General features: G+C 43.2%; 4 protein-coding genes across 4 annotated transcripts; 2 read left to right on the plus strand and 2 right to left on the minus strand.

Annotated features, from left to right (window-relative positions):
• Positions 1-1992: 1992 nt before the first annotated feature.
• dhrs3b (dehydrogenase/reductase (SDR family) member 3b) lies at positions 1993-11199 on the minus strand. The gene is made up of 6 exons (XM_054617338.1): positions 10476-11199; positions 5465-5608; positions 5042-5161; positions 4387-4625; positions 3020-3145; positions 1993-2912 (listed from the first exon to the last, which is right to left on the minus strand). The coding sequence occupies exons 1-6, from the start codon at positions 10668-10670 to the stop codon at positions 2828-2830; spliced, it is 909 nt and encodes a 302-aa protein (XP_054473313.1). The 5' UTR covers positions 10671-11199; the 3' UTR covers positions 1993-2827.
• A 2981-nt stretch (positions 11200-14180) lies between these two features.
• Positions 14181-17557, plus strand: aadacl4 (arylacetamide deacetylase-like 4). The gene is made up of 4 exons (XM_054617752.1): positions 14181-14357; positions 14774-14999; positions 16615-16678; positions 16774-17557. Exons 1-4 carry the CDS (start codon positions 14181-14183, stop codon positions 17555-17557), a joined length of 1251 nt encoding a protein of 416 aa, XP_054473727.1.
• Positions 17558-17988: 431 nt separating this feature from the next.
• Positions 17989-19838, plus strand: cfap107 (cilia and flagella associated protein 107). The gene is made up of 4 exons (XM_054617773.1): positions 17989-18188; positions 18687-18797; positions 19153-19315; positions 19561-19838. The coding sequence occupies exons 1-4, from the start codon at positions 18078-18080 to the stop codon at positions 19836-19838; spliced, it is 663 nt and encodes a 220-aa protein (XP_054473748.1). The 5' UTR covers positions 17989-18077.
• Positions 19839-21722: 1884 nt separating this feature from the next.
• On the minus strand, positions 21723-24017 carry klhdc7a (kelch domain containing 7A). The gene has a single exon (XM_054617840.1). The coding sequence runs from the start codon at positions 24015-24017 to the stop codon at positions 21723-21725; it is 2295 nt and encodes a 764-aa protein (XP_054473815.1).
• Positions 24018-27652: the final 3635 nt, after the last annotated feature.

Genomic DNA, 27652 nt, shown 5'->3' on the forward strand with positions numbered 1-27652 from the left:
TTTTGTCAAATAACATTAACTGCTATTTTATTTGACGAAAAAGAGAGCTTTGAAGATACATGATCATGCAATGGAATGTAATATTATACATAGCAGTATTATTATAGGCTGTGGTAATTCTAAATGGTGCATTGAAATTGTTCCGTGTTTCCTGCCATACTGTTCATTTGCATTCGTATATTTTCCTAAATGAAACATGGACGGCCTTGACATAATAAAGTGGTTTAGCTTGTTTAAAAAGAAGTCCAACACCGGCGCCCCATGAGGTTAAGAGAAATTGCAGCTGAGTGCAGTATTTACTTTTCTACCACAGCCCCTTCTTTTACTGCGATAAACCTCAATGTGGTCAGATTTTAGCCTCATCTCATTAAACATGAATGAGTTCTGATTCACTGTTTACCATCCATGAGGGGGAAAAAGAGCCAACCCCCCCCCCTAACCTTAGTATTTATTTTATTGCAGCTCATGATTCCTAATGGTCTCGTGTTCATGTGGAGCAGTATAACCTGAACTTTTCATTTTGCTTCCATTTGGGTTCAGTTCTCTCTGTTGGTCTCATCTTTGCTTGTCAGAATATATAACCTTTATATATGGCCTTAATGCACTGGACAGCGATTCTCAAAACTACAGTTGTAACACATAACAGCAAGGAAAAGAGCTTATTATAGGGATTGTTTTGTCTTGTAAATATAGACATTTGGAGAAAACTAGGTGGCACACACATGATCTTACAGTTTCTTAATGACTTACCAGTCTTGGTAAATTGTCTCAGGTCTGTCCAGGATTGCACAAACTTGGATCTTAGTTCAACCAATCCTTGCCAAACATGCACAAACCACACTAGCAGGGCCCCAACATTAGAGTACACTGACTAGTTTCAGTTTCGTAAAAAAGTTATTCAAAACCCATAAAAAAAAAACTTCAAACATTCTGTTTCCAGTTAGTCTACTGCTAGAGGTACAGACATTTTGTTGAATGCCGTTTTTAGGGCTAGATGCTAACTATATGCTAACATGCTAATGGATCAGAATTTGTATGGTATGATAAAAATGTTATTCCTTTTAAAGTCTGGTGTCTTTATGTGTTCACGACAAATTAAAATCTCAGTCAACAAAGAGACATTTCCACACAGGATGGGACATCCACCCTTAGGCATCCACCTAAAATCCCTGCCATGGGCACAGCTGCAAGTGCTGGTGGTGTGCGTCCCCAAGGCTACTTCAGCTAGTGTTCATTTTGTCAGCCATTTTTTATTTAGCCTTAGTCCTGTGTCATTTGTCCTTGTTATTTTTTTTATCATTTGAATCATCCTGTTTTTTCAGTGAAGTTTTAATTGAGTGAAAGTCTTGAGTTCTTAGAAAAAACTAAAGTCTGAAATAGATGCAAATTGTATTTTTTCTCAATGAAAAAATGAGAAATTTTGATCAAGGTTAAATAGTAAAGTAGGTAAAGGTAAAGTTTTTGGCATTTTTTAAACTAGATTTTTAGTCTCATCTCTTTTTGCCAACAATATTGCATGTTGATATGGTTTCTTAAATTTCACATAATCAGTTTTCCTACTTTTCACCACTGGTTGAAGGTGCTCATTTGCTACTGTTCCCCAAAGGCAACTCTCCCAATTTGCAGACCTTTGCTAAATTTCAGTTGCGAGTTGTCCACAAGTTTTTCTGAGAAACTTTTAGCAAGTCAGCAATAAGCTTAGCTCTTCCCAATTTGAAGATGCTTTTTCTCGTTCTTAAACTATATTCTAAATCAAAAGATAATTGGGAAATTCTGGCATTGATACATTTCATCTATTGTGATTCTCCACAGCTCTCTCCCTCTGTTTCGAGCTTAAGCCTTGGAAGGTGTTCAGATTCATATGCAATAAAGTGGAAGAGGCTCCATATTGTCTCTCTAATCGCAATATTAGCCTCTTGGGTTTTTCTAATGCAAGTCACATTTATTTGATCTACTTTCACAAGCGTGTAGCAGTCGCAGACAATGTTGTTATGAGAGTGAGCCGAGCTAACAAAAACACATTTGATATATTGTCATCTTCATAGCGGACAATAAAATAGCTCTTTTTTTTGATGACTGCTGTCATTTCAGGGCTCAATAATTGTTGTAATTGAATGTAGTTTAGACCACTGTGCACATGTGAGGGGGAGGTCCTGATCCACTTGTTTTGCGTACATAATGTTTATGGAGAATAACACCATCCACCATATTGCCATATTCTGACAGCAGAGAACAGACAAGAATATACATGCCCCCCCCGAGCTTATGTTTTATGTTTTGACAACATCGTCTGTCACAGTCACTGATCTTATGCTTGGAATAAATCAAAGGTGCTGTCAGACTGCCATGGGAGTCAAAACCCAGACACAAAACAACATGTACCTCCCAAGTGTTTTCTATTTTTGATCGTGCACGAAGGAACACAGTGCGTCTTCTAAAACTCTGTTTTATTATCTTGTTTTGATTCAAAGACGCATTAAAAGGAGAATAAAAAAAGAAGTGTAAAAACAGGCTAAAACAAGTGTCACAGAAAAACTCCCAGAATAACTACTGGTACCTATTCATGGCTTCTGTTCAGAGTAAGAATGGCATTCAGTCCTTCATACTATACACATAGGCACACACACACACATTCAAATGCGACCAGGGCGTATCCTGCAACTTATCAATTAATTCTACCTGCAGGAGCAACCGTCTTGCATGTGCCCTAAATATTTGTCTTTGCACTATCAGGGGGCCTCCTCCACTTCCAGATGTCTTAAGGTCCATATTCCCTTCATAACAGCCCAGAGCAGTTTATGTCTCTCACATTGTGTGCAATCCAGGTTCATGTCCTCCCTTTGAACGTGTTCATGCAGGTGTAACTCCCAGAAAACTTGTGGATTTCTTCAAGTGCAACTTGTGGCATGAAGCTAAAAGAAAAGTGCATAAAGACCAGGGATGGAGTGTTAGACATGAAACGACTATGGTGATAAAAGCAAGACAAAAAAAAAAACATGTTAAATTAGATTATTTTTACCTTTTTAAAATGACAAGGGCGTGCATAGTCCAGGGCAGGTAGAGGAAGGCCTTGTCAGCTCTGACTGCATCCACGGTGCTCTGGGCAACTATCTCAGGTTTGAGAGGTGGAAAGAGCTGGGGAAACCTTCAAAAGAAAATAAAGTAGTTTTGAGACAAAGTGATGGTCTTTCTGACAAAATCAATGACGCATTAATGCTAAAAGCATTAATGGCAAGAACAGCTCTTTGTTTTTATCTGACTTAATGCCTTATGATCACTTCATATCAGCCACAAAAACCTCGACCTTCTTGATAGAAGCTTTCCGCTAAAAGCATTAATGGCAACATAACAGCGTTGTAAGCTGCAAAACTGGACATTAAATGTTTTTGATGTTTCCAAAAGATATTTCACAACAATGTGTGTTCGGCATCAAAGTTCAGTGTCCTCTAAGGCCTCAACTCAGAACCATGGGAACCGTGACTGCAAGGGAGATTCATAACGAACTGTTTAACCTATGAACAGCCAATACGAATTTGACCAATGAATGTTGTCATTCAAACAGTTAAAAACAAGGTGGTCCACCTTCAAGTTCAGCCCACCTTAAGTGAGACTGTTCCGAAGTTGTCGCTAACTTCGGGAGGTAGCAAGTGGCAAGCAAGAAACAAAAGAACTTGGATTATGGCTTTTGGTGCTTAAATCACTGACAAATGAACTGTACACACACTGCACCACTACCTTCACAGCTAAAAGTAACTCAGTTGCCCGTTTTTTCCATCTATAAGCCTCCACATACTCATTAATGCCCGTGGATAGGGGTTACACCTGGATCCTGATTGTGCCTTCTGCCATGGCCCTGCTTGACCCTATATGAATAAATTTAAATAGTTTTCTGCCTACACTGCAGCTGGCAATGAATGATGGATTTCAACTGTTTGTGAATTGGTTATCGTTGGTTCGTAGCAACCCTCAATGCAAGGCACTCAACTTGTTGTCTACGGTAAGCTATCGGCTAACAAAGGTTGGCTGTCCTTTGGAGTTAGCATTCCTACCAAGAACCATGCCGCTAGTGTGGTTAAAAATAAAGAAAAACTAGAGACCACCTCCCATTTGGGGACCTTGCTTGGACCACGGCCATCTTCAAACTCTGCCTTCAATTTGATCTCAACTTAACACCTGTGAAGTTTCTTGACTGCTTCTTGCACTGTTGCGATGCACAATCTGTCCACAGCACTTGGAAAATCTCTCGAAACCACTTCTGTTGTTGTTCCCGCTACAGCAGCTAACTCAAGGACCACGTTTTGCCATAATGACTCACACACAGACTCCCAAGGGTGGAAAGCAATACCATCTTCACAGCTGGTAATTACACAGAGCTTCTTTAAATACCTGACTCTCATGCCCTGGAACATCTCTGTATTGGTGTGGAAGGGAAGAACGGTGGTGCAACCAACGCCGGGACAGTCCAGCAGCCCCAGCGTCAGACTCTCCATGAAGGCCAGCGACGAGGCCTTGGAGGTGCAGTAGTCTATGGCCCCAGGGATGGGAGACTGGGACAGGATGGAGTTTATGCACACTACGCGGCCGTGCTGCAGCTCCAGCATCCGAGGCAGGAAGGCTTTTGTGGTCTGGAATGGGGGAAATACAAATAAAAAGAAAATGAGAGAATGAAGACAAGGTGGAAGGAAGCGTGAAAATAGGAGGTGAAATATATTCAGTAGAGTAAAAGGAAGAACAGACAAAGAAAAAAAGGCCCACAGTGTAACCAGATTAAATTTCCATTTCCATTTTCCATTTCTGTCTGCATACGCATAGTCTTTTGATCTCCGTTCAAAATAAAAAATTCCATGAGTTTCAAAATCCGTCTGATGTTTCAGGAGCTGAGAGGCAATTTGGAAATACCCCACTTAACCTGCCATAATAGTAGTCTTGATTGACAAGTCTGGGGGTTGCCTTCTGTATATAATTCCATGCTTTAATCAAAAAATGACAAGGGAAATCTGCTTTGAGGAATCCCCCTACTAACTGCCTCTGCGAGTCTTACCCAGAACTGTCCCATGGTGTTGATGTGTTGGGATTTCAGAAGGGCGTCGTCATCGCTGTCCATCAGACTTTTGCCGTGGACTACAGCGGCGTTGTTCACCAATATCGTGACATCTCCCACCTTAGATCGAAGAGCACCACACGATTAACAGAGCGCCGTAGCAGATATTATGCATTTTCTGTCTGTTTTCACGAGATGATATAGTCGTGCTGCGCCAGAGCTGTCAGCAATATCTCCCCGCTCTTATTCAGATATTTCAGTTGAAGTGTAATCTATACACCAGATGGGAGACGGAGCAGCTCGGAGCCAATGTACATACAGAGGAGGCAGGGGGAAACATTTCATGATGTGTTCCATCGTGTGCAAATTACATTTCTCTCTGTTCAAGTAGAAAATGTCTTCATAGATACTAAGCTGGCGTACCTTTTCTCTGACAACCTTGGCCTGCCTGTATACTTCCTCCCGATTGGCCACATCACACAGGAAGTAATGGCACTCTGTTCCTGAGAGAGAAATCTCTTCTGCTGTTTCTTTGAGGCACTTTTCTGTTCGGCCCCACAGGATCACCTGGCAAATAAAAAATAGAATTGTTTAAGGTTAGAGACAAGCGTAAAATAAATGTTCTGCTTTGAAACTGTTCCGGGATCAGATGCAAATCAAGTGACCCGTTGCTTATGATTGGAACAAAAAGGAATGTTTTACAGTCGGTGATCAACAAAACATTACGTATGGTTTACGTAGTTTTTCTGGCAATGAGACCTGGTGGAACAGTGGAGGATCTTTGAGCAGCAGCGCTCTTTTCATTCGGAGAACAGAGAGGTCATTTTCACTCCAACAAATAGTTTCCGAGCAAGATTAAAGGCCCCGGGGGTTGATGTGTGAATGAATTGTCTCTTCATCCACCCGGGGACCAAATGAAGCACGGTCATTTGAGCAGGGAACATGGGGTTGGGTGGAGGTGGGGGACTAGCGATTGGGCAATTAGATCTGTCAGTCTTTGGGGTCAGGGAAAGGTAATGAAATCAGGGGGTGAGCCCTCCTCGTCTCTCAAACACAAATTCTCAAAGAGATTACACGGCCTGTTGGGCAGATGAGCCCCGTCATTTCTGGTCAGGGAGCCTGAAAACAGTGCGTGTGTGAAGTGCTGAGGACACCAGTGTGGGATTTGGCTGGTCGCCCGTGACCAAGGTTAATATTTGAGCAAAAAGTCTTGTGTTAAGTGATCTTGTGTATGTGTGAGACAGAACCACTGCATGTGTTTATGCACACACACACACACACACACACACACACACACACACACACACACACACACACACACACACACACAAGAGAGCGTGCCATTTGCGAAGGTTCACTAGATATAGATGATTCTGCATCATCTTTTGTGGGACACTTTAAGATCAAGCCAATCTCTTCACAATGACAGTATGTTAATTGGCACGTCAACGCTCCTTAAAAATAAAAAAAAATCCTGTTACTGTTTCTTTAAATACTGACACTGTAAAGTTCTGGGGGGAAATCAAAGATCACAGTCTGAAATGGGTTCTCTATTCCTTTATCAGATCGGAAGCAATAAGGGTCTGGCTCCCTCTGTGAGCCGCCCTTGTTTGAGTTACTTTTGATTGCTTTTTTTTTTTTTTTGTTTGCTTCATTTGCAAGCCCATTAGAGTAATCAGAGTAGGCAGACAGGTCTTGATAAATAACCGAAAGCTTTTAATGGGATTTGAGCCTTACAAACAAAGCTGACAGCTCTCATTAAAACCCAGCACTCAAACTGTGCTCTCCTGTTAAAATGTTATTTAATTAATTAGGTTTATCACCCGCCGCAAACACACATGGCCCTCAGAACAAACAAGCTCGGGCCAAATTGCGATCTGGAAAGAAACAGTAAGAAAACAAGTTTTTTTTTCCATTATTATTGACCTTGCAAAAGCCCTCGTCACTGTCAGTGATAAACTAGTGATTGTTCTAAATGGGCATGCCTTAACGGGACTTAACGTCAACACGCGCCTCAAGTAAAAGCGCTCTAATCGACAAATTAATACGCTTGAAACAAGAGCTTTTGAGAGAGAGAGAGAGAGTGAGAGAGAGAGAGAGTGCAAAATGCCAATAACTGCTGGCTGTGGTGTGTGTCTCCGTGTCCCCAGTAGCTCCAGCTGGATTACAGTGATACTCTATCTCTCAGGTCTGAATGTATGGGTGGGTATGAACCCTCCTTTTCACACCCATTGTATGGGCCAGCGGAGAGGCAACACACAGAGGGGGCAGCAGGAGTTCAGGAGGCAGTCGCCTGCCGCTGTCTAATTACTGCGGAGACAGCAAGGTCAGTTGCGGGGCAATACCCAGCTGGGAGCGGTGTGCTTCCCGCCTCCACCCCACACACACACACACACACACACACACACACACACACATACCCCCACACCAACCTGTCGCCAGTGCCACGGTTGGGTTCATCCACCTTTGCAGCGATCCCTTTATGCTGTGTTTGCAACCACATAAAAAAAAAATCAATGTTTTTCTGAAAAAAACCCTTTCTTCTCCAGTTATTGTCACTAAATAACCCCTTCCAACTGGAGCTTTGAAGAAATATGCTGTTTACACGTCAGCTATTTACTGGCATTGTTCTGAAAAGCCCTCTCGCGGCGCTCTGAACTTGGATGGCGTGTTTGAAAATGCTTTGGTCTGGTTTATTGTTTCAGAGCTGCGTTCTGCAACGGTTCCCCGCTAACAGCACAAAAGACGACCTGGCTCCCCTCTTGAGTCCCCGGCTCTCCACTTCGCTGGATTGTTTCCTCAACGCTGTAGTTAGTCTTCCTCGTACCGTGAAAAGAAACACCAAAGCCAGAGTGGAAGGGGAAAGGAAATTCCGGCTGCCAATCACAAAGGGGCTCCAACTGGGGTGAGCGCGGGTTCGTAGAGGTTAGCCCAATTCATAATTACCCTCGTATTTCCTTTTAGCATCTCTTGAGGCCGGGAGTAATTGTCATACACATTACCACAGGTGTTGTTTTCAATGCCTTCACACCTAGATAATACCCAACAATGGGGTGCTGAAAAGCATGGTGACATCCTTTGTTGTGCAGCTGCAAAGTAAAGCTTTTAAAACCCACCGGTTTCTTCTTGCTCGTTCCCCAAGGAGATGGCATTGAGAAGACGGAGAGAGGCAGTTAGTGTTTCATTGAGCTTTAAGCAATGTTTTCAAGCTGCTAAACTTGCACCTTAAGAGAACATCTGAGGTGTGGAGCTTGTGTCAAACATGTACGGATAATTACAACACGCAGCTTTTAGCCTGGGTGGCTCAAGGCCTTCTAACAGGGAAAGTAACGCCACTTTCTTCCGTGATGGCTCCCTTCTGAGGTGATCAAAAATTGAGCTACTATGTATTAGCACATTACTGCTAAAGGGACACCAGCGGCTCATCAGGCACTCAGCTGTGTAATGCTCACCCACTGGATTGGTAGAGAAACCGTGGCTGGAAATGATGATGGGAACAGAGTCTGACCTGCAGCGACGGGGAACGGTCTATGTAGCCACTGGAGCGTTTTAGGCCCGAGGGATTGCTCCTTGTTAGGGGGGTGAGGGATGGGGAGAGTGGGGACGAGATGGGAGGGATGCAAGGCTTTGACAAGAGGGGTGATTGAATAAGTATTAAACTGAATTACAGTGAGAATATGGATCATAAATGTGACGGTTTTGCAAACATGGCCTCCAATGGATCAGTGTCATCACTCATCAATGTAATCTGATAACTTTTGGATATGGTTGAGTACCGAACTCCGTACTTTTAAGGATGCCAATAACTGAATTACGTCTGTACAACGAATGCCCGTTCACGGTAAATCAATCGGTGCTGAAAGCGTATCTGGGTGAGAGAGTGTGAGTTGTAGTTGAGTGTGGTTACACTTTTCAAATTTTTCAAAAGACAGAGCTCAATATTGGCAATGAGTAACGCATAAGATGGCCAGAAGAACGCGTCTCACATGGGCTTCCCCAAAGACAAGCACGACGGCGTCAGGCTGGAGGTTGTTGGGGCGGGTGTGGTAGGGAAGAAGAAGGTACAGAGGGGGTTTATTTTGTAGGATTTGAACAGATTTTGTAAAAATTTAAAAACGGAAATTCTATTTCTTTTGTTATTGCAGAGAGAGTTAAGTAACAAAACAACGATTGAGTTGGGTATCGGTCCAAATGTGATGGGTGCCCAATCAACCCAACCTTTTGGGTCCGTTCACTTTGAAATCTATAGACCGTTTCAATGGAATTGCAGGGCTAGGCAACAGTTAGGGTCCATGTTTACTTCCTGTCAGCTTATGTCATACACATGCACTTGAACAGGAAATAAACCGGGTCACATTTGGATTGTTTACATTTACAACTATGAAACTGTTGATGATTTTCTAAGGAGTAATGGAAACAAAAGAGCATCTTCACATCCTGCTGGGAAAATCAATGATGAATCATCACTTCAGTCTCAGTCAGTAAGCACTTTATGATTATCATATGTCTGACCTATTACCTTTCTTATTTGATGACTGTGCTTTTCAGACACCGTATCAGACCCTTATTTAGACTGATCCAAGATAACGTAATCTGTTCCTCCCTCACCCTTTTTGTTGGGTTGTCTTCACTCATTTAGTTTTGCAAAACACTCCATGAAAAGGCATGAAAAGACAACCTAATCTGGCTTTTATTAGAGGCATTATGGGGCTTTTTCTAGTGTTGTGATATGTTGCCAAATTTTACGATGAAAAAAATGGCAAGAAAAGCTGTAAAAGGGTCAAAGCAAAAGGGCTGTTATTATGTGTACGACTTTGAAGCAGTTTCAGTGAAACACACACACACACACACACACACACACACACACACACACACACACACACACACACACACATCCACAGCCAAAGCATTTAACACAGCTCTATGTCTTTGGATAATACACTTCTAGACATGTCAGTCATACCAGAATCCCCCCCCCCCAGACCTTTCGGCTGGATGAATGGCAGCCCACTACTGCACTTAATCACATCAATCAGCCATAAGGGCTGCCCGGACCTGCCCTCTGGTTGACCCAAGCTGTTGTGCAATACATGAACCAAAATTGAGGGCATGTGTCTCCGGTGGTCTCCCTGGACCAACTGGGCTGCTTAGAGGTTATGATCCCTGCTCTCATAGAACAGGGGAACAACAAGGGGGGGGGCAAGGTGGACAGCACTGCTACCTGAGGCAGGTGGGAGGGGGGAGGTGTCTGTGTGTGTGTGTGTACTGCTGGTTTTGACACCAAAATAAACCACCAGTGGAAACATGCCCTATCAAAATAAAAGTGCATGCAAAAAAAAGTAATAGTTAAATCTTTGGAGCTGCAGGAGCAATGTGTGTGTGTGTGTGTGTGTGTGTGTGTGTGTGTGTGAGCAACAAGTTGTCTATGAGTTACCTTTCTGGCCCCCTGCTTGGCAAACTCTTTGGCCAGGTGACGCCCGATGCCTCGTCCCCCGCCGGTGATCAACACCACCTCCCTGGTCAGATCCTTCCTTCTGCTCGGCAACAGCGACGACAGGCTCGCTCGCACCACAAAGTAGAGCATCTGAATCGGGAAGAGGCACAAGCGACAGGCGCTCTTCAAATCCATGTCGGAGGAGTGCTCGGTGGGGCAAAGCCGACGGGCAGCGAGGGGGCTGTAAAGTTTTCTCTTTTTTCTTTTCTTTTTTTTGCAAACAAATCTCGTCTGCAGCCTTTTAGGAACTGTTGCATGAGTAATCCTCAGGCGGAGAAAGGTTTAAACAAAACAAAACCACCAAAAAAAAAAAAAAAAAAAAAGAAAAGAAAAGAAAAGAAAAGAAAAAGCAGAGGTGTGTGACTTCGAAGGGGAAGCTCTGACATGACAGTCCAGGCGCATCACGCTCTGTCACTCATTGCGCCTGTCAGCCTCACTGCGCTACAGACGCACAAAGTCCAGGCGACGCTCCGCGGTGCGCTGCTGGGAACTGCTGGGCTTTGGTGTTGTGTTCCTGGTCCTGGTCCTGGTCCTGCCTTATATATATATATATATACATATATATATTTATATATATATATATATGTATATATCTAAATATATATCTGCCCCGGGCTCCAGTACTTCCACTAGTGAAAGGACCTAGATTAACCTAAAGGGGAGGCTTGTATGGGCATTAATCCTGATTGACATGTTAAGTGAGGATGATTTTTTTTTTTTTTTTTTTTTTTTTTTTGTGTGTGTTGCTCCAGAGCCAGTCTGCCCCTGAGTGGCTGCAGTCCTTGCCTCTTCCCCCACCCCCTTCATGTGTCTGTAGAGGTGGTGCTCAATCCGTGGCTCGGGGGCCCCCCAGTGGTCGCAGCGCTGCGTCCCAGGTGGGTGCCCGAGCTTTTGTTTTTGAGAGGAAAAAAAAAAAAAAGAAAGTTTGGACTTTATTAACTTAACCTCGTCACGTGACTTGCCGAATAACAATGAGGTCTCGATCACGGGGCTTCACTCACAGTTATTAGCAAATGCAAGATCAACAATCAAACCATTCTTATGTAAGAGCTCCAGATGGGATCAGTGTTTGGTCAGGGGCTTTTTTATAGAAATGACTCAGGTCAACTAATCCTTACTCCAGCCCCCCTATTAATTAAGTGAAACCAATCAACAAACAAACAAACAAACAATTAATCACCTAAGCACCAAACAAACACACTCACCCCCTTAAATAAGTAACCAAGATAGATAGATAGATAGATAGATAGATAGATAGATAGATAGATAGATAGATAGACAGACAGATAGATAGATAGATAGATAGATAGATAGATAGATAGATAGATAGATAGATAGATAGATAGATAGATAGACAGACAGGTAGGTAGGTAGGTAGGTAGGTAGGTAGGTAGTTAGATAGATAGATAGATAGATAGATAGATAGATAGATAGATAGATAGATAGATAGATAGATAGATAGATATATTTGGTATATAATAACTGGAAAATGTGTGATTTTGACCTTTACATTGGTTAAAATGGGCTCAAATCTCACAATGACAAGTATAGGCCTAGTGTATACTGATGTACCCTAGAACCAGTTACTGATCTCTGCTCTAATCAACCTTAATATTCAGATCAGAGAGGTTCCGATAGCATTCATTCCTTCCCCATAGCGATTTCGATACTCAAACTATCGTGTATGGGCCAACACTGACTACCGAACCGATAACGATCAGATAAAAACTGTTTAATATAAATAATTTAAACCTATGGATGTGATATGTTTGCTATCATTGTTGTATGACCTTTCTCGGGTTAAAGCCTTTATGACACATGAACAAATACAAAGAATGATTGCCATTTATTATCGAGTTTGACAGATATCCCAGTTTAAGACATTGACAGATTGTGAACATTTTGCTATGTCTGGGTAGCGTTACATTTGTTGCTAGCACCTGGCCGATCTGTACAGCACATGTGTGACTCTCAGCAGAGACGACAAAGTAGCGAGATGGCTCTGTCATCAGCTACTGCCTTCATCGAACAAGCACCTTTTATCTTTCTCGTCTCTGTTGAGAGCGATTCCATATCACATTATAATATAATTCATCAGATCATTAACGCTACGCAGGAACAACAACAGCACACGTCAATCGCTCAGTAGACTTGCAAACTTGTCAATATCCAATCTAGCATTTTAGACTGTATTGGAGGCATTTCCGATACTGGTACCGATATCTGTAATTCTGATGCTGATTAACAAATTTGTAGCCTCATAATACACGTAAACGTGAAGTCGAGGTGATGCACTGAATCAAGCACTCACAGCATTCAGCATATGCCATGCTTTCCATTCGGTATGCGCATGGCAGGGTTTAGATCTGAATGAGTGAATGTGTTTATTTTAATTTGATTCTACACATAAATGGTACTGTGTCCCTATTTCTAGCCGTCTCCTTTGTGCAAAGCCACATCAGTTGTTTGAACCCAATTTGTGGCGGTTGGTATTTTTTGAAGCAGACTATATCTTCCTGCGTGTGACAGTGCAATTTGGTAAAAATAGGTCAGCCGAGTCTCAGAAGCTTGGCGGGGTGACAGACGGAAAAACTGCATGAATAACTCCTAAACAAATCATACGAATCCACAAGCCTCAGACAAGATTCCAGTCTGTGATTTTTGGCCCTGGCACTGTGATTTTTACTGGGTGTCGCTGAATGCAGGGCTTTTTCAGCAACTGGGATGGGTTTTAAGAGCGGCCTCACAATGGTTGCTTTGTGCTGGGCTCAGCTACTTGGGGAAGGCAGAGAGGCTCTCGGGGGCTGCTAAAAACACTCCAAGACAACACGACTCCAGATGCTGTCTTCCTTTTTGGAAATTTTCTGAGATTTACAAAAACATGAACCCAAAGAGAAGCTGCAGTGGAAGCCGGGGCCAACCAAAGTATTATCAGCTGGAATTGAATATAAGTTAGTGGATTGGCAAAAACAAGAATGCAAGTCTAAGGATACACAATCACGGTGAGCGGCAAATGCTTTTAGGCTGCACGCAGAATGCAAATGTAAATAGTGTATACTTCAGAAGGCACTGATTAATACTCATGCTATCACTGCCATCTACAGATCAGCCGGGAAAGTTCAGATTATGGTGTTCTCAGTCAGCCCTCACTGGGAGCATCTCTGAACATTTTTCTTGCTTCAGATACCAGACAAAGGACATGCAGCTCTTTGCCAAGTTTAGCAATAAACAGCTGAGCTTTCCTCAACCCCCCAAAAAAAGTAAGCAGGCAAAAAAAAAGCCTAAAGACCCTCAGATATCTGATAAAAGTATAACCACAGATTGGAAGGCAACTTAATGGGTACTACGGAAATATGAGCAATTACAAAAGTGCTCTATTACCATAAAATACTGTGTGAAATATTCCATATTGGGACGACCCGGTTTCTTTGGGAAACATGTAATTACTTTGACTACACAGCCATAAAATATGTTGAAGAATATAATTATTTCTTCCTGGGTAACAGCCAGCCAAACGTCATTAAGTGAAACCAAGGTCAAAATGCATTGCACGCGGATGTGGGAGGAGTGGAAAGAGGCTGAAAGCAGGTAGATAAAACATTTACTCCTAATGACTTACCTTCAGCAGAGCAGACCAGCAACACCATGGACATCGGCACGGCAATTTTAATAATTGGCTTCGCTGCTCTCGTTGCAGCCTTCCTCCTTCTGGTAATTGGACTTGTGTACTCTGAGCTGATGAATTCAGACATTCCTCGTGGGGTTGCAAATAGATGGAAACTGCACATGGTTCATGGCTTGTTTGTTGGCATAGCAATTGTGGTGAGTATCTTAAAGCATCTATGTTTGTGCTTATTATTTTATGTCTCCTTCATATATATATTTTTTTAATTAACTTTATTAAATTCACTTATTCCTTAGTGTAATGTAATGGATAACGCCTCTGCTTGTGCAAGAAAAAAGAAAAAAACTCTTTTAGGCCCTCGTCAGAGACGGCTGTCCTTTCTTTGTCCTCCAGCAACTGATAAAGCATAGATCAGAGACATTTTAGATAAGAAATCAAGCCTTACAAAGGTGTAAAAAGAGGCAAGGTCACATGTTCCCCCTCTTTGATGTTGTCATAATAAATATGGTCTTGCAGAGAGAATAACTTTCCCTTTGACTTTACCCATCAAGAACACTTTTTTTTTTTTTTTTTTTTTGTTTGAAACATTGTCTGGGGTTTCTCTCCTTTAAAGGGCCGGATCCTTCATCGCCTGGGTATTTGTCATCAGGTCAGCTTTATCCGGTGGTTTGTGGCCTGGTTTCTGACTCGCTTAAATCCAGTTCCGGCCGGCCTGCGAGTGAAGAACCTGACGTTTTCCGAGGTCCCAGTGCGACTCTATGAACCCACCACTACGTGTGAGGGCTTAAGAAAAGGTCTGGTGTATTTCCACGGAGGAGGATGGGTGTTGGGCAATATAGGTAGGCTATACAAAGTTACCATCATTTACTTAAGTAATAGTATGAATTACATGACAGAAAACATACTCGTTTTGGTGCATTTTAAACTAATATAAGTATTATTAGATTCATATCTTTACATACATGATTGAGAATTTGACTTAGATATATAAAATCATCTTTTATGTATTCATTTATTGATGTGTTGGTTAACTGATGCAGGCCTGTTTATATTTCCATACCTAAATGATGCACATAAACCATCAATAGCATCAGAAGACTTTAAAAGCAAGTCCCTGTCCGTTGTATGAATGTTGGCCTTGAACAGGTTTTTCCTTTTTTTTCAGATTTGGCTCAAAGACTGAGCCTTCAAATGATTATTATATTACTGTGAACAAAAGGGAAAGAAAGATGGGTTGAGTGTTCAATCTTATCAAGTGTATTATGTGCAGGTGGTGCTAAAGTCTAGCTTTTTCTATATGCTGTGGGGCAGCTTGATCTTTAACAATTCACCACATTTTTCGGGATCTCCATATTTATGAATATTAGGTATCTGCAAAAAAATAAAATAAAAAAAAAATCACCCTAAGCAACAAGAAAAGAATACAGAAAATTCCTGGGAGACATTATGGAGTCATAAAAAGTCGAAAAATATAGAAATACCTAAAGGTGCAACATGTAATGCCTAGACATATTGTTCCAAAGAAATATGGTAAAGCGTTTCACCTCTACAGGGTTATATATAAAAAAAGGCATCAACTGTCGAACAGCAGGGGGGGAAAAAAATGCTAATCATAACCAAACTACTATCTTGTAATCTTCACTTGTGGTGTTCCGCCTCTAGTTTAGTAAGCCATCTGTATGTTTCTGCCACTACCCGGGGACTCTACGGTCCACCTTCTTTTTGATGGATTGTTCATTGGTCTGAATCTAAAGTGGCTGCAACAAGAAAACAACTCGCTCTTCGTCTCGTTGTCCCTGTGTACAGGACACTACACCCCGCCGGAAGGAGAGCATCCAGCACTCGGAAGCTCTGGTGAACGGACGCCCAGTCAGCAGCCCAGATGACTTTGGTGCAAGTCCTTTTCTAGTTTCTGCCACTTTAGATTTAATCCAATAAATAAACAATCAAAATGCATGGAGGGCTTTTGAAGCAACTGGGATGTATTATTGATAAGCCCTTGTGGCAGCTCTACTTATTTGTCCTCTGGGCTGAGCCAGACTTGACCCTTAAGTATCTCACTATCGCCTCTTGAGGAACAAGTGGTATTACAAGACAGGACAGACCAGGGCTAGCATGCTCATATCTGTTCTGCACCACATTACATAGACGTCTTGACATAACTTCTAAACTGTTATCCCTTCACGTGCAGTTGATAATGTAAGTATGGTTTTTAAATGTTTGAAACTAAAATTCTGGCCAGATCATAGATGTTGCACCTTTAAAATAGCTTCAAAAGTGTGGTTTTTCCATCGTTTTCATAACACTGTGCTGTCTGAATACACAAAAGGAGATGAGTGTAGGTTGAGAGAGAAACGTTGGTTGTCATGTTCTGCCTGCAGTGTTTGGTTGCTTCTTATAAAAGACCCAGACAAATCTCCTGCTAACCATGATGCCCTTGCTAATCCTGAACAGATTCTGTTGATGAAGTCTGTCGGCACATCGCCAAGGAGTCAGACACCACTGTGGTTTCTGTTGGGTACTTAAACTTTTTAATTCACTCAAATATCCCAAACATGTTTGTCTACAAAAGAGCCAGAATTTGACATATTGTCCCCCCGTCTTCCATCTCAGGTACCGATTAGCCCCTGAGCACAGGTACCCCGCCCAGCTGGACGACTGTGAGACAGCGCTGTCTCACTTCCTGTCTGTGGCTGAGGCAGAGTTTAGCGTGGACTCTCACAGAGTGGCAGTCGGAGGGGACAGCACTGGGGCCAACCTGGCAGCAGCCCTGTGCCAAAGGCTGGCGAGGACAGAGGTCGGACATCTGCCATTCCCCTGCGCTCAGGTCCTCATCTACCCGGCCCTGCAGATGGCAGATTTCAACCTGCCCTCATACCAGCAAAATCATGCTGTGCCCATATTGTTTCGTGGCCGTATGGTGTTCTACTTTCTGCAATACCTCAATGGGGATATGTCTTTGTGCCAGGAGCTGTTGGATGGAATCCATGTCCCCACTGAGCTCCAGCCTTGCTATAAGGAGTGGCTCTCCCCTTCCAACCTTCCCCCGGAGTTCCTCGTGCGGGGTTACGACGAGCCCCCAACCCCGCAATATGACGGGGAGGTGTATCACTCTATCAAAGCTGGTTTGGAACATGAGGTCTCACCTTTACTGGCGGAAGACGTAATCATTCAGAAAACACCTCCGACCTTCATCCTCACCTGCGAGTATGACATCCTGAGGGACGACGGGATTCTGTACAGGAAACGACTGCTGGACTTGAAAAAGGACGTCACCTGGCGGCATGTGGCGGAAGGTTTTCACGGCATGATTAACTTTTTTAACCAGGGCTGGCTCACCTTTAACTCTGCAGCTCAGGTTGTGGATAGTGTCATAGACTATATGAAAACACTGTGAAGATCATGATCATGCCATGTACTTTATTCAACCCTCATTTTTTGTTTTAGATATTATTAAATAAAACTTGCCTCGAGTGACAGAGTTTTTTCTTTATTAAAAGTATATTGTACAAAGAAAACCAACCCCCATCCCCCCCCACAAAAATCAATAAAAAAACTTGTTTTATTCCAAAACTAAAAAAGTACCCTGCGGTCACAGAGTCTGAAAACCATTTTGTTGCATCATTTTAACAATGTAGAGTAGACTGCTAAAAGCTAAATGTCATGCCTCAGTCTTAAGGACTGGATCTCTTTTTAACACAGATGTGAGACGTCTCCCATTTGCTTCTAGGATACTCTGCTTCCCTTCCCTTGCAGTGTTTGCTGTAGCCATAGCAACAGAGCTCTTCTATTTCCCCTCCACTGCCTTTGACATTATGGGACCAGGTGAAAGCACCTGCATTCTGTTTTACTACCTTACCATGTTATAACAAGACTTCATATTTCTACGGTAAGGCGAGCTTGACACCAGATAAAACATGGACCGAACAGGGACGGCGAAGGATAAATGGGCCCAACCCGGCTGGAGGAGAGAGCAGAAGTATTCGAACAAAGTGCTGTTGGGGAACTGGGCGGAAGAAAGACTTCAGGTGAGCTTTTTGTCTTCTTATTGCCTATTTTGTTTTTTTATGCGAGTGTCATAATAAGATGTTCTGATTTAAGCTTACAACTTCAATTGAATGTGAGAACACAGACTGTCCAAGCCTTCTCTTTTCGGTGGCAGCCTGCCAAGGGGGTTTTTGTAGCACCTCGGTTGGTAGTCAAATCTATAGCAAAGTGATTAGGCAGCCTCAGTTCAGCTACTTCAGCACAGCGTCCTGCTGGGAGAGGCTAGAGCTGGAGACTAATTGCATCGACGTGAGGTTCCGTCACGGGCTGCTGGTTCAGGATCTGAGAGGAGAAATGACTTCAGAAACACTGTACAACAGCGTGGATCGATTGTGAAGTGTGAGCTTTGCTGATCATTGCACTGGGCTCATTGCTCAAGTCCCTGTATATGCCCCCCCCCCACACACACACACACCACCACCACCACCCACCACTCACTCCTCCATGGCGACTCCGTCTGTTTATTATGTCTGACGTAGTTCACTCGGGAGCCACAGGCAGCCAACAGCACCAGTCGTGTTGACCAGCGGCCCCACTGGGACTTCGAGCCAGACGTCTCTCAGAGAAGATCTGCCATGCTGAGAGCTGAGGTCAGCCTTTAAATGCCTCGTTCACAGCATTAACACCAATTGAATGCCTGTCACGAACCCTACGAGTCAGGGCTTTCTATGCTAGATTGTGGCCACTTCTGCATAATATTGACGGCCCAAGATAAAGGCTTGTGATAAAACTCTTTATGAAAGCAAGTTTCTGGTCGGACTCAGCAGATGTGTAACATCATCAGTCTTACCGGGCACTTAAAGGCTAGTTAGAGCAATTTGCTGCTGTCACATGTTGAGCCCCTTGAAGATTATTGGAAAAGAGCAGGTCCTGACCTTTTTATCTTAATCCAGTGAAGGCCAATACATGCGGGCTATGTTGAGACTACTGAGCATTGTCTTCCAGGGGCTTCCATCCAAGCTGCTATTTGCCCACAATGGCCCACCATCCTCCCATTACTTGGTCACGCACTATGAAGAGAGCTACCAGCCTAAGCACACCAACACCCGGCCCTGGCATCCGGACAGCTTGACATGGCAGCTTGAGAGGTCTGACCGGCCAATTTCTGGTAATTATTATATGATATTATTATACATGGCAAATTACATATCAAACCATCCCCGGCACTATCGCAGAGAAAATATACTCCAGCATATTTCATTTTGTATGGACATAACACATCAGCAGTTGTGCTCAGGAATAGCTAAATGTAGGTGGCCCTAGATGCCTTTTATTGTTCCAAATCAGTCACCAGTGTAATTAATGGCTGCAGTAACATGGCCGTTAACTTTCTCTTCTGTGTGCCTTTTACAGCCCTTCCAACCAGCTCTGGCCCGCTGCAGTCCACAAAGCATTTGCGTTTGGGAAAGCAGCAGTCACACCTCCCGTCACTGAGTGTGTACAGGTCAGCATACCAGAGGCACCCACTTAGCGCCTTCTGCCAGAGCTGCTTTGCCAGGGCTCCACGCGGGCTCTCCAGCCACCTCCACGCAGCCAATCACAACAACAAGGACTTGGATCTGAGGCGACGCTCACTGCTACAAATCCCAGATCCTTGTTTGAGTCAACTTCCACCAGCACAACATGCCTAGAGACAACAGTGTGGCTCATGAATTGCCTCATATGCTGCTTGGTAATTATTCTGAAATTTTTCTGCTCAAAAGTGGTGGTGCTGCTGTGTGGTTCCTCTTTTGTATTGATGGTCTGTTCTGTATACTTGTGTATACAGAACAGACCATTTGGGAAATCAAAAGGAATTTAAAAAATGAAACATGTTTCTCATTATGTCGCTGTGAGGACTGAATTCACTGTGTGTTGTGTTTATATATATATATGGATAGACGCGTCTTTGTTTGCAAGACAGAGAAATAAAGGGGCTATAAATTACGTCCGCCCTTCCAAAGGATAATTACATGCAAATTCTCCCCCTCTCTCTCAGCACACTTGATATTTGAAAATGAGCTGTAAATAAATAAATAAATAATACACTTGTTGATGCCAGAACTGACCTGGGTATTGAGTCAAACCAGAGGCCATGTGTCATCCCAGGTAACATCTGAAGGGAAGTGTCTTATCTCCTGTTCCATCAGGGTGTTTTGTTACAGGGGATCAAAGTGTTTAATTAGGGAGAATCAAAGATGCTCATGTTTGACGGTCAACCATCTGCGTCTGCCTCCCTTTTGCCCGCCTGCCTGCTGCCTTTTTTCCGTGCAGCTGAAGCCCTCTGTCTCACCGACTGTTTGGCTAGTTAGTCACTCCACTCATGTGACATGCAAGCAGATGCCTGCATGTCACATGACGCCTGGGTGCTGTGGGAAGTCAGGAGCTTAACATGTCTTACCCAAAGCACTGTTGAGTTTGCCTTGTGAGCCACATGATGGTGCTATAGCAGCATGTCACTCTCTACAACCTGTCAGTGCCTTTAAAAGTCCTCGGCATTACAGTTAAAAACTTGATTAGTGACTTAGAATGTATTACTTGTATCATTCTTAACCATATTTCCATTCTTAATGTAATTGCCCAACACTTATAGTTATGTGTTATTCTATCGGTGGTTTTAGGTCAAACAAATACTGTAATAAACATTTGGTTTAATACCTGTGTCAATTAATTCTCGATTCATATGCAAAGAATGACATTCCTTTATTTCCTTGATGTTTGTACAACAATACATAACAATACAAATATATTTAGCTGGTGCAATGAACAAAGACTCTGCTCAGTCAAGATGAAAACCAACACATTTCTTTCTGGCCTCTAAAGGAGAGTGACTAAAATCACCAAAAACAACAGCAAGTCTCAGTCTTGGAAGAGTTTCAAAAGTAGTGACAAATGCTTTTCGAAGCCCGCCTATTTATATTATATGACAAAGCAATTTACATCCTGTCATATTTAAAGAGCAACTGTAGATAATTGCAGTGTATCCAGGCCACTTTGTAAGTTATATCTGTGCCCTACACAGTGGAGCACAGTGATAGATTATCACTATATTGCTCAATCTCTGTAATGTGTTAGAGTTGAATGAGCTCATTTACTCCGGGACTTATTTATGAATTATCTAAAGAGGTTAAGCATCTGGGATGATATAAAACTAGCTTAATGGCAGGAGGGAGTGGCAAATCAAAGAAGCAAACAATTTACATGGCAGCTCATCCGTAAATCTTAGCAAACAGTAGTTTGGCTACCATTAGGAGTCTAATACTGTGTATCTACTGCCAGGGACCGAGACATAAGGAACACATATTTCTTTGTGCATCACCCAATACAAGAAATGAAGTAGTTTAGGTAATAGAAACTTTGTGGCTTTGTGGAAAAAGGTGACTCTAATAACACCTAAAAAAAGAGACAACATAGTGATTTCAATTTTGCAGTTACATTTGGGGCCAAAGTCAACAAGAAACTTGACCTAAAGCACACTCTTGTTGTGATACTCCATCACCACCTAATCTTATCATTAATGGAAAACTGAATCCTCCTCACACACTGGTCTGTCGAGGCTTCTTATCAGGGAGTGAAAGGACAAAAGGGAAAAGTATGCCCTTCGCTGCAGAGAGGACACTCATATTCTCATCTTTGAAACCTGGGGAGATCTCATCAGCCACGAACCTCATGGTGAACTGGCGGCTGACACAATAGATAGTGCCGTCCAGCATGACGCACTGGAAGGCGGGGCAGTGCTGAAGCCTTTTGGAGCTGCACTCGTACCACATCCTAGCCACCGTATGGTAGCGGTACACGCTGACACCCAGCAGTGCGTTAACATCAAACCGATACAGAAATCTCCCGACAGCTATCATATCTGCAGTTCTGTCTTTGCTGCCTACCAACAGACTTGGCTTCCAGCTGTTGGTTTTGGGGCTGTAGCGCAGCAGCATATATCTGAGAGTTCCCCCAGAGACGAAAAGCTCTCCTCTGCACACTGTGACGTGATGCGCCACAGCAAATGTATCATTGGGCAGCGGAGCCACGAAAGTCCATCTGTCCAATCGCGGGTCGTAGCGCTCCACTGATGAGAGGCACTCCCCTCCGATGGCGTAGATGTAGCCCTCCAGCGCTGCCAGTTTGCAGCGTGGCCTGGCTTCATTCATAGGACAGATCTCCTTCCAAATTGATGTCAAAGGATTGTAGCAAAACACTCGCTTTGAGGGTGTCATTTCTCTCTCTGTGCCTTGGCAGCCCACTGCCACGAACAAGTAGTTATCCATTGTGCACATGGCACAGGCTTTTGAGATGACCTCCTGAGGGATCAGGCAGAGTGTGTGCCAGGCGTCTTTGTAGTCGTCATAACAGTACACCGCACTGGACGTCCTCCTTTGCTGTGTCTCTGCTGTCGGCCCTCCTGTGTTCCTCGTCCAGTCTTGGGGGTCCATGTCGGCTGCCATGACAAACCTTCTCCCTCTCATCCTCTGCTTCTGGATTTGCTCCCGCTCACCAGCCATTAGCCGCCCATAAAGGTTGGGGTCCCTGAGCACCTGGAGGTAGTTGTCTGACATGACTCCCAGAGCTGCTTGCTGCACAGAGGTCTGGCCATGTTTCTTGGCCAGACACAGCGTCTCCAAACAGTTACCCAGATCGAGTTTACTCTTTAAGCTTTCCAAATCTGTGCCGTCGAGAGTTTCTGCTGGAGGGTGTAGAAAAGCTGCTATAGTCTCTACATCTGCCCCCTCTCTCACATTTAAGCCTTTGCTGTCTGTAGAATGACGGATCATAGGGTGAGGAGAGATGGACTCATTGCTGGTTGGGGCCACAGAGTGAGTCATTGGAGTTGAAACTCTTGCATGTAGAGAGGCCATGGAAAGCTCAGACTCCTCTGCTGCAGACAGATAGCTCTCCTTGCGTAGGAGTACAGGCCTTGCGGGGGGCCTCGGTTTGAGGCTTCCCAGTAAGGAGGGATCCTCAACGGTGCTTTGTGGTAAAACCAGATCACGCATGATGATGGGGCTCAGAGAGGATGGGGATTCTTTGAGGCTGCTGCCACGACTTCCGAGCTCCACAGACTCTGACTCAGAGTTCCTCTCATACTGACCCAGAACAGTGTTTGAGTCTGTAACAGAGTGAGAGGAAGACTCAACATAGTAATCATATATCTTTCCTCGCACAATCTGGTCTCCCGTTCCCTCCAGCACAACGTTAGCATCCTCCACTTTGATCTCTGCCTTGGAGAGGAAGCTGGAGTAGGCCCCCTGGCGCTCCAAGTCCTGCCTTAACTCCCTGCCCACACCCACACTGCCCTCCAGCTTCTGAAAAAAGCAAGGGGAGCGGCGCCCCGTTGCACTGGCCATCCCACTCTCAGTTGGATGAAGAAAGTTCAAAGCAGATCCAAATGAAATATTACTGGTGGCAACCTCCGCCTGCTCCTGACAAGTGAGTTTCTCTCCTTTCATGCTGGTATCCTGGGTTCTATATGACATACTAAATGCATCCTCGTTCTCTTCAGCTTGGTATGGATTAGCTTCCGCTGAGGTTTCCTCGGTGTTGTCAGATGTCAGGTCATCAGTGGCTGAGTCTGTGTCCGAGGGTCCGGGTCCCTTGCCCCCATCATCGGTGTCATGTTCTGGTGAGCTCTGACATCCTAGTGTCGTCTTGCAGTTTTGGCAGGTCGCATTTTCTGGCTTTTTGTTGTCTTTGACGCAGGGCTGAACTTTCTGCGCTTCCCTGGCGCTGTAGTACTTGTACGCCCATGATACCAGCAGCACCGCGGCCACAGACAGACTCAGCTTCAACAGCAGCTGCATGTCGAGTTGGACTCCCAAAAGCTCCGCAATGGGCATAGCTGCAGCGCTGATGGTGGTGACGATTGGTTGACTGATCCTATTGAATGGTGTCGTCAATGCGTCTCAGTTTACGGGAGCATGCCGACTGGTTTTCTTTGTAAAGGAGCTGCTGTGATCTGATGACTGTGTCTCTTTGCCCAAAGGATCAAGTGTAAAATGATACCTGCCAAGGTACTATTTGCATCCCTGGCTCTGCAGAGGCGGGGCGCTGGTCATGCACCACCTGTAGCAAGTCAGATGCCGATTCAGTAACGATACACAGGATATGTAAATAACTGGATCAATATTTGGTTATGCAGTTTGCACAAGCTTTTCCCATAACTATCCAAACGCCATCTAAGAACTCTGGCTTTCTGTATCAGCTAGGTTGTTGTCAGTCCATCTATTGCTCTGTGTTTAAGCAAACAGGAGTGGCTCAGGTCATACTTTATTATGTCAATATCTAAAAATGTCTGCTTAACCTTTATGATAGATCACTGTCCGCAACACAGATATGATCTGCGGGACGAAACCGTGGTTTGAATAAGGGGTGGGGAGTTATGATAGGTGACATTTATCAAATACTTAATAACCAGGATACATCTGTTTGCACAGCCATGCCACAGATCAAAGGTCCTTTTCTGTGCCAGCGCAGATGCTAGAATGAATCTCTCCAAACATTAGCTGAGGTTCGCTGTCGAACAACAAAATGGCAGTCACTTGGTATTATAAACACATAGGACTGTAAATAACACAGATGACCGTCTGACCCAGATGGACAGAGTGTCTACAGAGGAACCTGACAGTGTCATTCATTTCCACATGCTATACTGAGATACAAACATACGTCTCTGTCACATGGGAGCCATGTCTCTCAGTCGCCTCTGTCAGCCTGTCATTGGGTTGCTGATAACACACTTGAGCGAGTCTGCGGTCAACAGCAGAATAGTGTTTATTTTAACAGCACTCTGTGGAGCATTTTAAAGGGGCATCACGTGAAGAGGCATACAGAGGGTGTGTCAGGTGTCCTAGCTGACATGGGCCGTGTTTGGATATCCGATAGCCAAGTCTGCAGACCACATAAAGGAAACCGGATTCTGCAGGCATGGTTGAGCGCTGAATAATTCACAAATGGGGCCAAAGAGGCTGCTTCTTATACTCCCCATTGCTCCCAGCTTAGGCAAATTACTCCGAACAGTGCTGTGAAAATGAAATAAACATGACAGTCAGTCATGTGCATTGCTGTGTGGCACTTTGACCCTTTCTTGCTTGTACCATCGATGATACATGTGAAACATGTAACTGCACAAGAACAGAAACTTATTTTTGTACAGGGTTTTTTTCTTTTTTTTTTTACCCATTGAATAATAGAGTTTGTGATGTATCGTAAGCAGAGGAGGGATGTAGTAACAAAGAAAGCTTAATATTTTGTGACGATCCCATTTCTTGAGTTATCAATTTGATATGGAAATAAAAACAATCTAATGAAACTGAGGTGGCTCAAACTTTATCCATCAGGTTCATCCAACCTTTTTCAGAAATAAACCTCAACAGCATTGAACAATTTCTACATGTTTGCACACAAAAGCTTGATCCTGTTTTCATATTGATATCCCTATAATTAAGGACCATTACTACTGAGGGGAATAATTAAATGCTTCACATTCACGGCTTGAATATGAAGTCAAAGAATATGCAAGAGCATATATTTAAAAGGGTCATGTTTATTGCCTGTTGGATCTTTCTGGTCCAGAACAGCTTTGAACTAATTTTATGAATTTTAAGTTACACTAAGTGTTCATACGTACTATTAACTCTAGAGGATATTTGTAATAAACATATATGAACTTACACACACACATAATTATGAAGACCTTTTTCTGTTGGCATGATGATTACATAAATACAAACTGCACTCTCTCTAATGCATTCAGAAATGTCGATGGAGCTATTTTTCTGTCTTGAATGCAAAACAAGTGAAAAAAAAAAAAGCACAGAAGTCTCTCTTCGTAATTAAAATGACAGCTGAGTTACAGTGCCAAACTGTAGGTAGGACACAGATTCACGCCTTTTGCTTCCCTCACTGGAAAATAATAATTCAAAGCGCATATGACTGACTCTTTGTGCTATGCAGCTCTCATCTCCAGAATGCAGGAATATGGATTGTACTTTGGCAAGGTGAGGCGATATTCCAAACGGAAAGGTCTACCCTTTCTGTTCGACTAAGCTTCAGAAATCTCCCCTCTTACCTCCCACCTGGTTTTAAAGATTAATCCCTTAATACACGTTGTGTCCTTAGAAAAGCTTAGAATTCAACTCTTGTGAGGTCCAAAAAATGCAGGATTATTCCACATTAAACCCGCTGTGTGAGAGAGTAAAAACTGGAATGAGTTAACAGCAATGCCAGAATCTCCTTCAAAAGTCATGTTGGGCCAGTACAATAAGTAATATCTGCAACAAAGTCATTTTTAGAGCTTGCCTGTAATTGTGTCTGCCTAGCGACAGTTTCTGTCGTTAGGCAGACTGCCCTTCAAATTTCCGTCACATGGTGAGATAATCATCAAATGAGATTGTAAACAATCCCTGCAATAATCTAGATATGCAGGAGTGAGCGATAGTAGATACTGTATATTACCCGGAACAAGTAATCAAAGATGACTGGAGGATGCACATGTACTACTGCACATGTCCAACATATAAGTAAAGTGGTATAAGTAAAGTCAAGGCTGGTAAGTTTTATCATCTCTCCATTTTTAATACAGGTGAAATGAAACAAATGCAACAACCCTGTTTACACACGCTGCCTCGAGTGAGCACCTCCCTGGAATGGCGGCTAAAATGATCCTACTAGTACTGTAGATGTCTGGGTAAGAGTTACGCATTGTACACAATGTAGGTCACTTAAGATAGTATGTCACAAGTGAATAACTGGATTACAGGCCAGTGACAATGAGTTGCAGTGCTGTCAATTGCAACACACCAAAAGGAGAAATAATTTTCAAACGTCACATGCACCACAACCCCAAAACAGCAGACATATGTTGGATTTTTTTTTTTTTTTCTCTGTCCTTGGAGACCTGCCATATAGATATAAAAAGCCCAAATGAGAAACAGAAAGGCTTTCAATGTTTCTGTCCTTTCAGCCAAGAATGATCTCTGAGAACAGTGTTGAATGAAGTACAAACAAAGGTGGAGAAGTGTAAACTCCAACTATATCAGCAACCATCCCTCACCATCACCCATATAACCTCTTTAATTATTTTCAATATTTACACTGATGTACACAAAATACACTCAAAAAAGGAGATTTTTTTTTCTAGTTTCTTAATGCATTTAAATCCTCTCGTACATTCCGCGCCATCAGAAAAAAAAGGAATACTTGTATATCAATAAAAAAAAAAAGAATGTTCTCTTGGAGCATCTGTGTTTGTTCCCTTGTGGTTTATTAGCTTGGTGCTAATCAGGTGCATCCCAGGACATGTAAGAGATGGGTGTGGTTGATATGGTGGCGCATATCCAGCCAGTTCAACTTTCAACATTTCAGTCAACACCAATGACATTTTGACTCATCAAAATAAAATCCAAATGCTTTTTTTTTCTTTTTCCATTTCAACTCATCAGGTTTTATTGATCAACAGGCAGACGTGGGACAA

Source organism: Anoplopoma fimbria, chromosome 17 (genome assembly GCF_027596085.1).
Source record: "Anoplopoma fimbria isolate UVic2021 breed Golden Eagle Sablefish chromosome 17, Afim_UVic_2022, whole genome shotgun sequence".
Lineage (NCBI taxonomy): Eukaryota > Metazoa > Chordata > Actinopteri > Perciformes > Anoplopomatidae > Anoplopoma > Anoplopoma fimbria.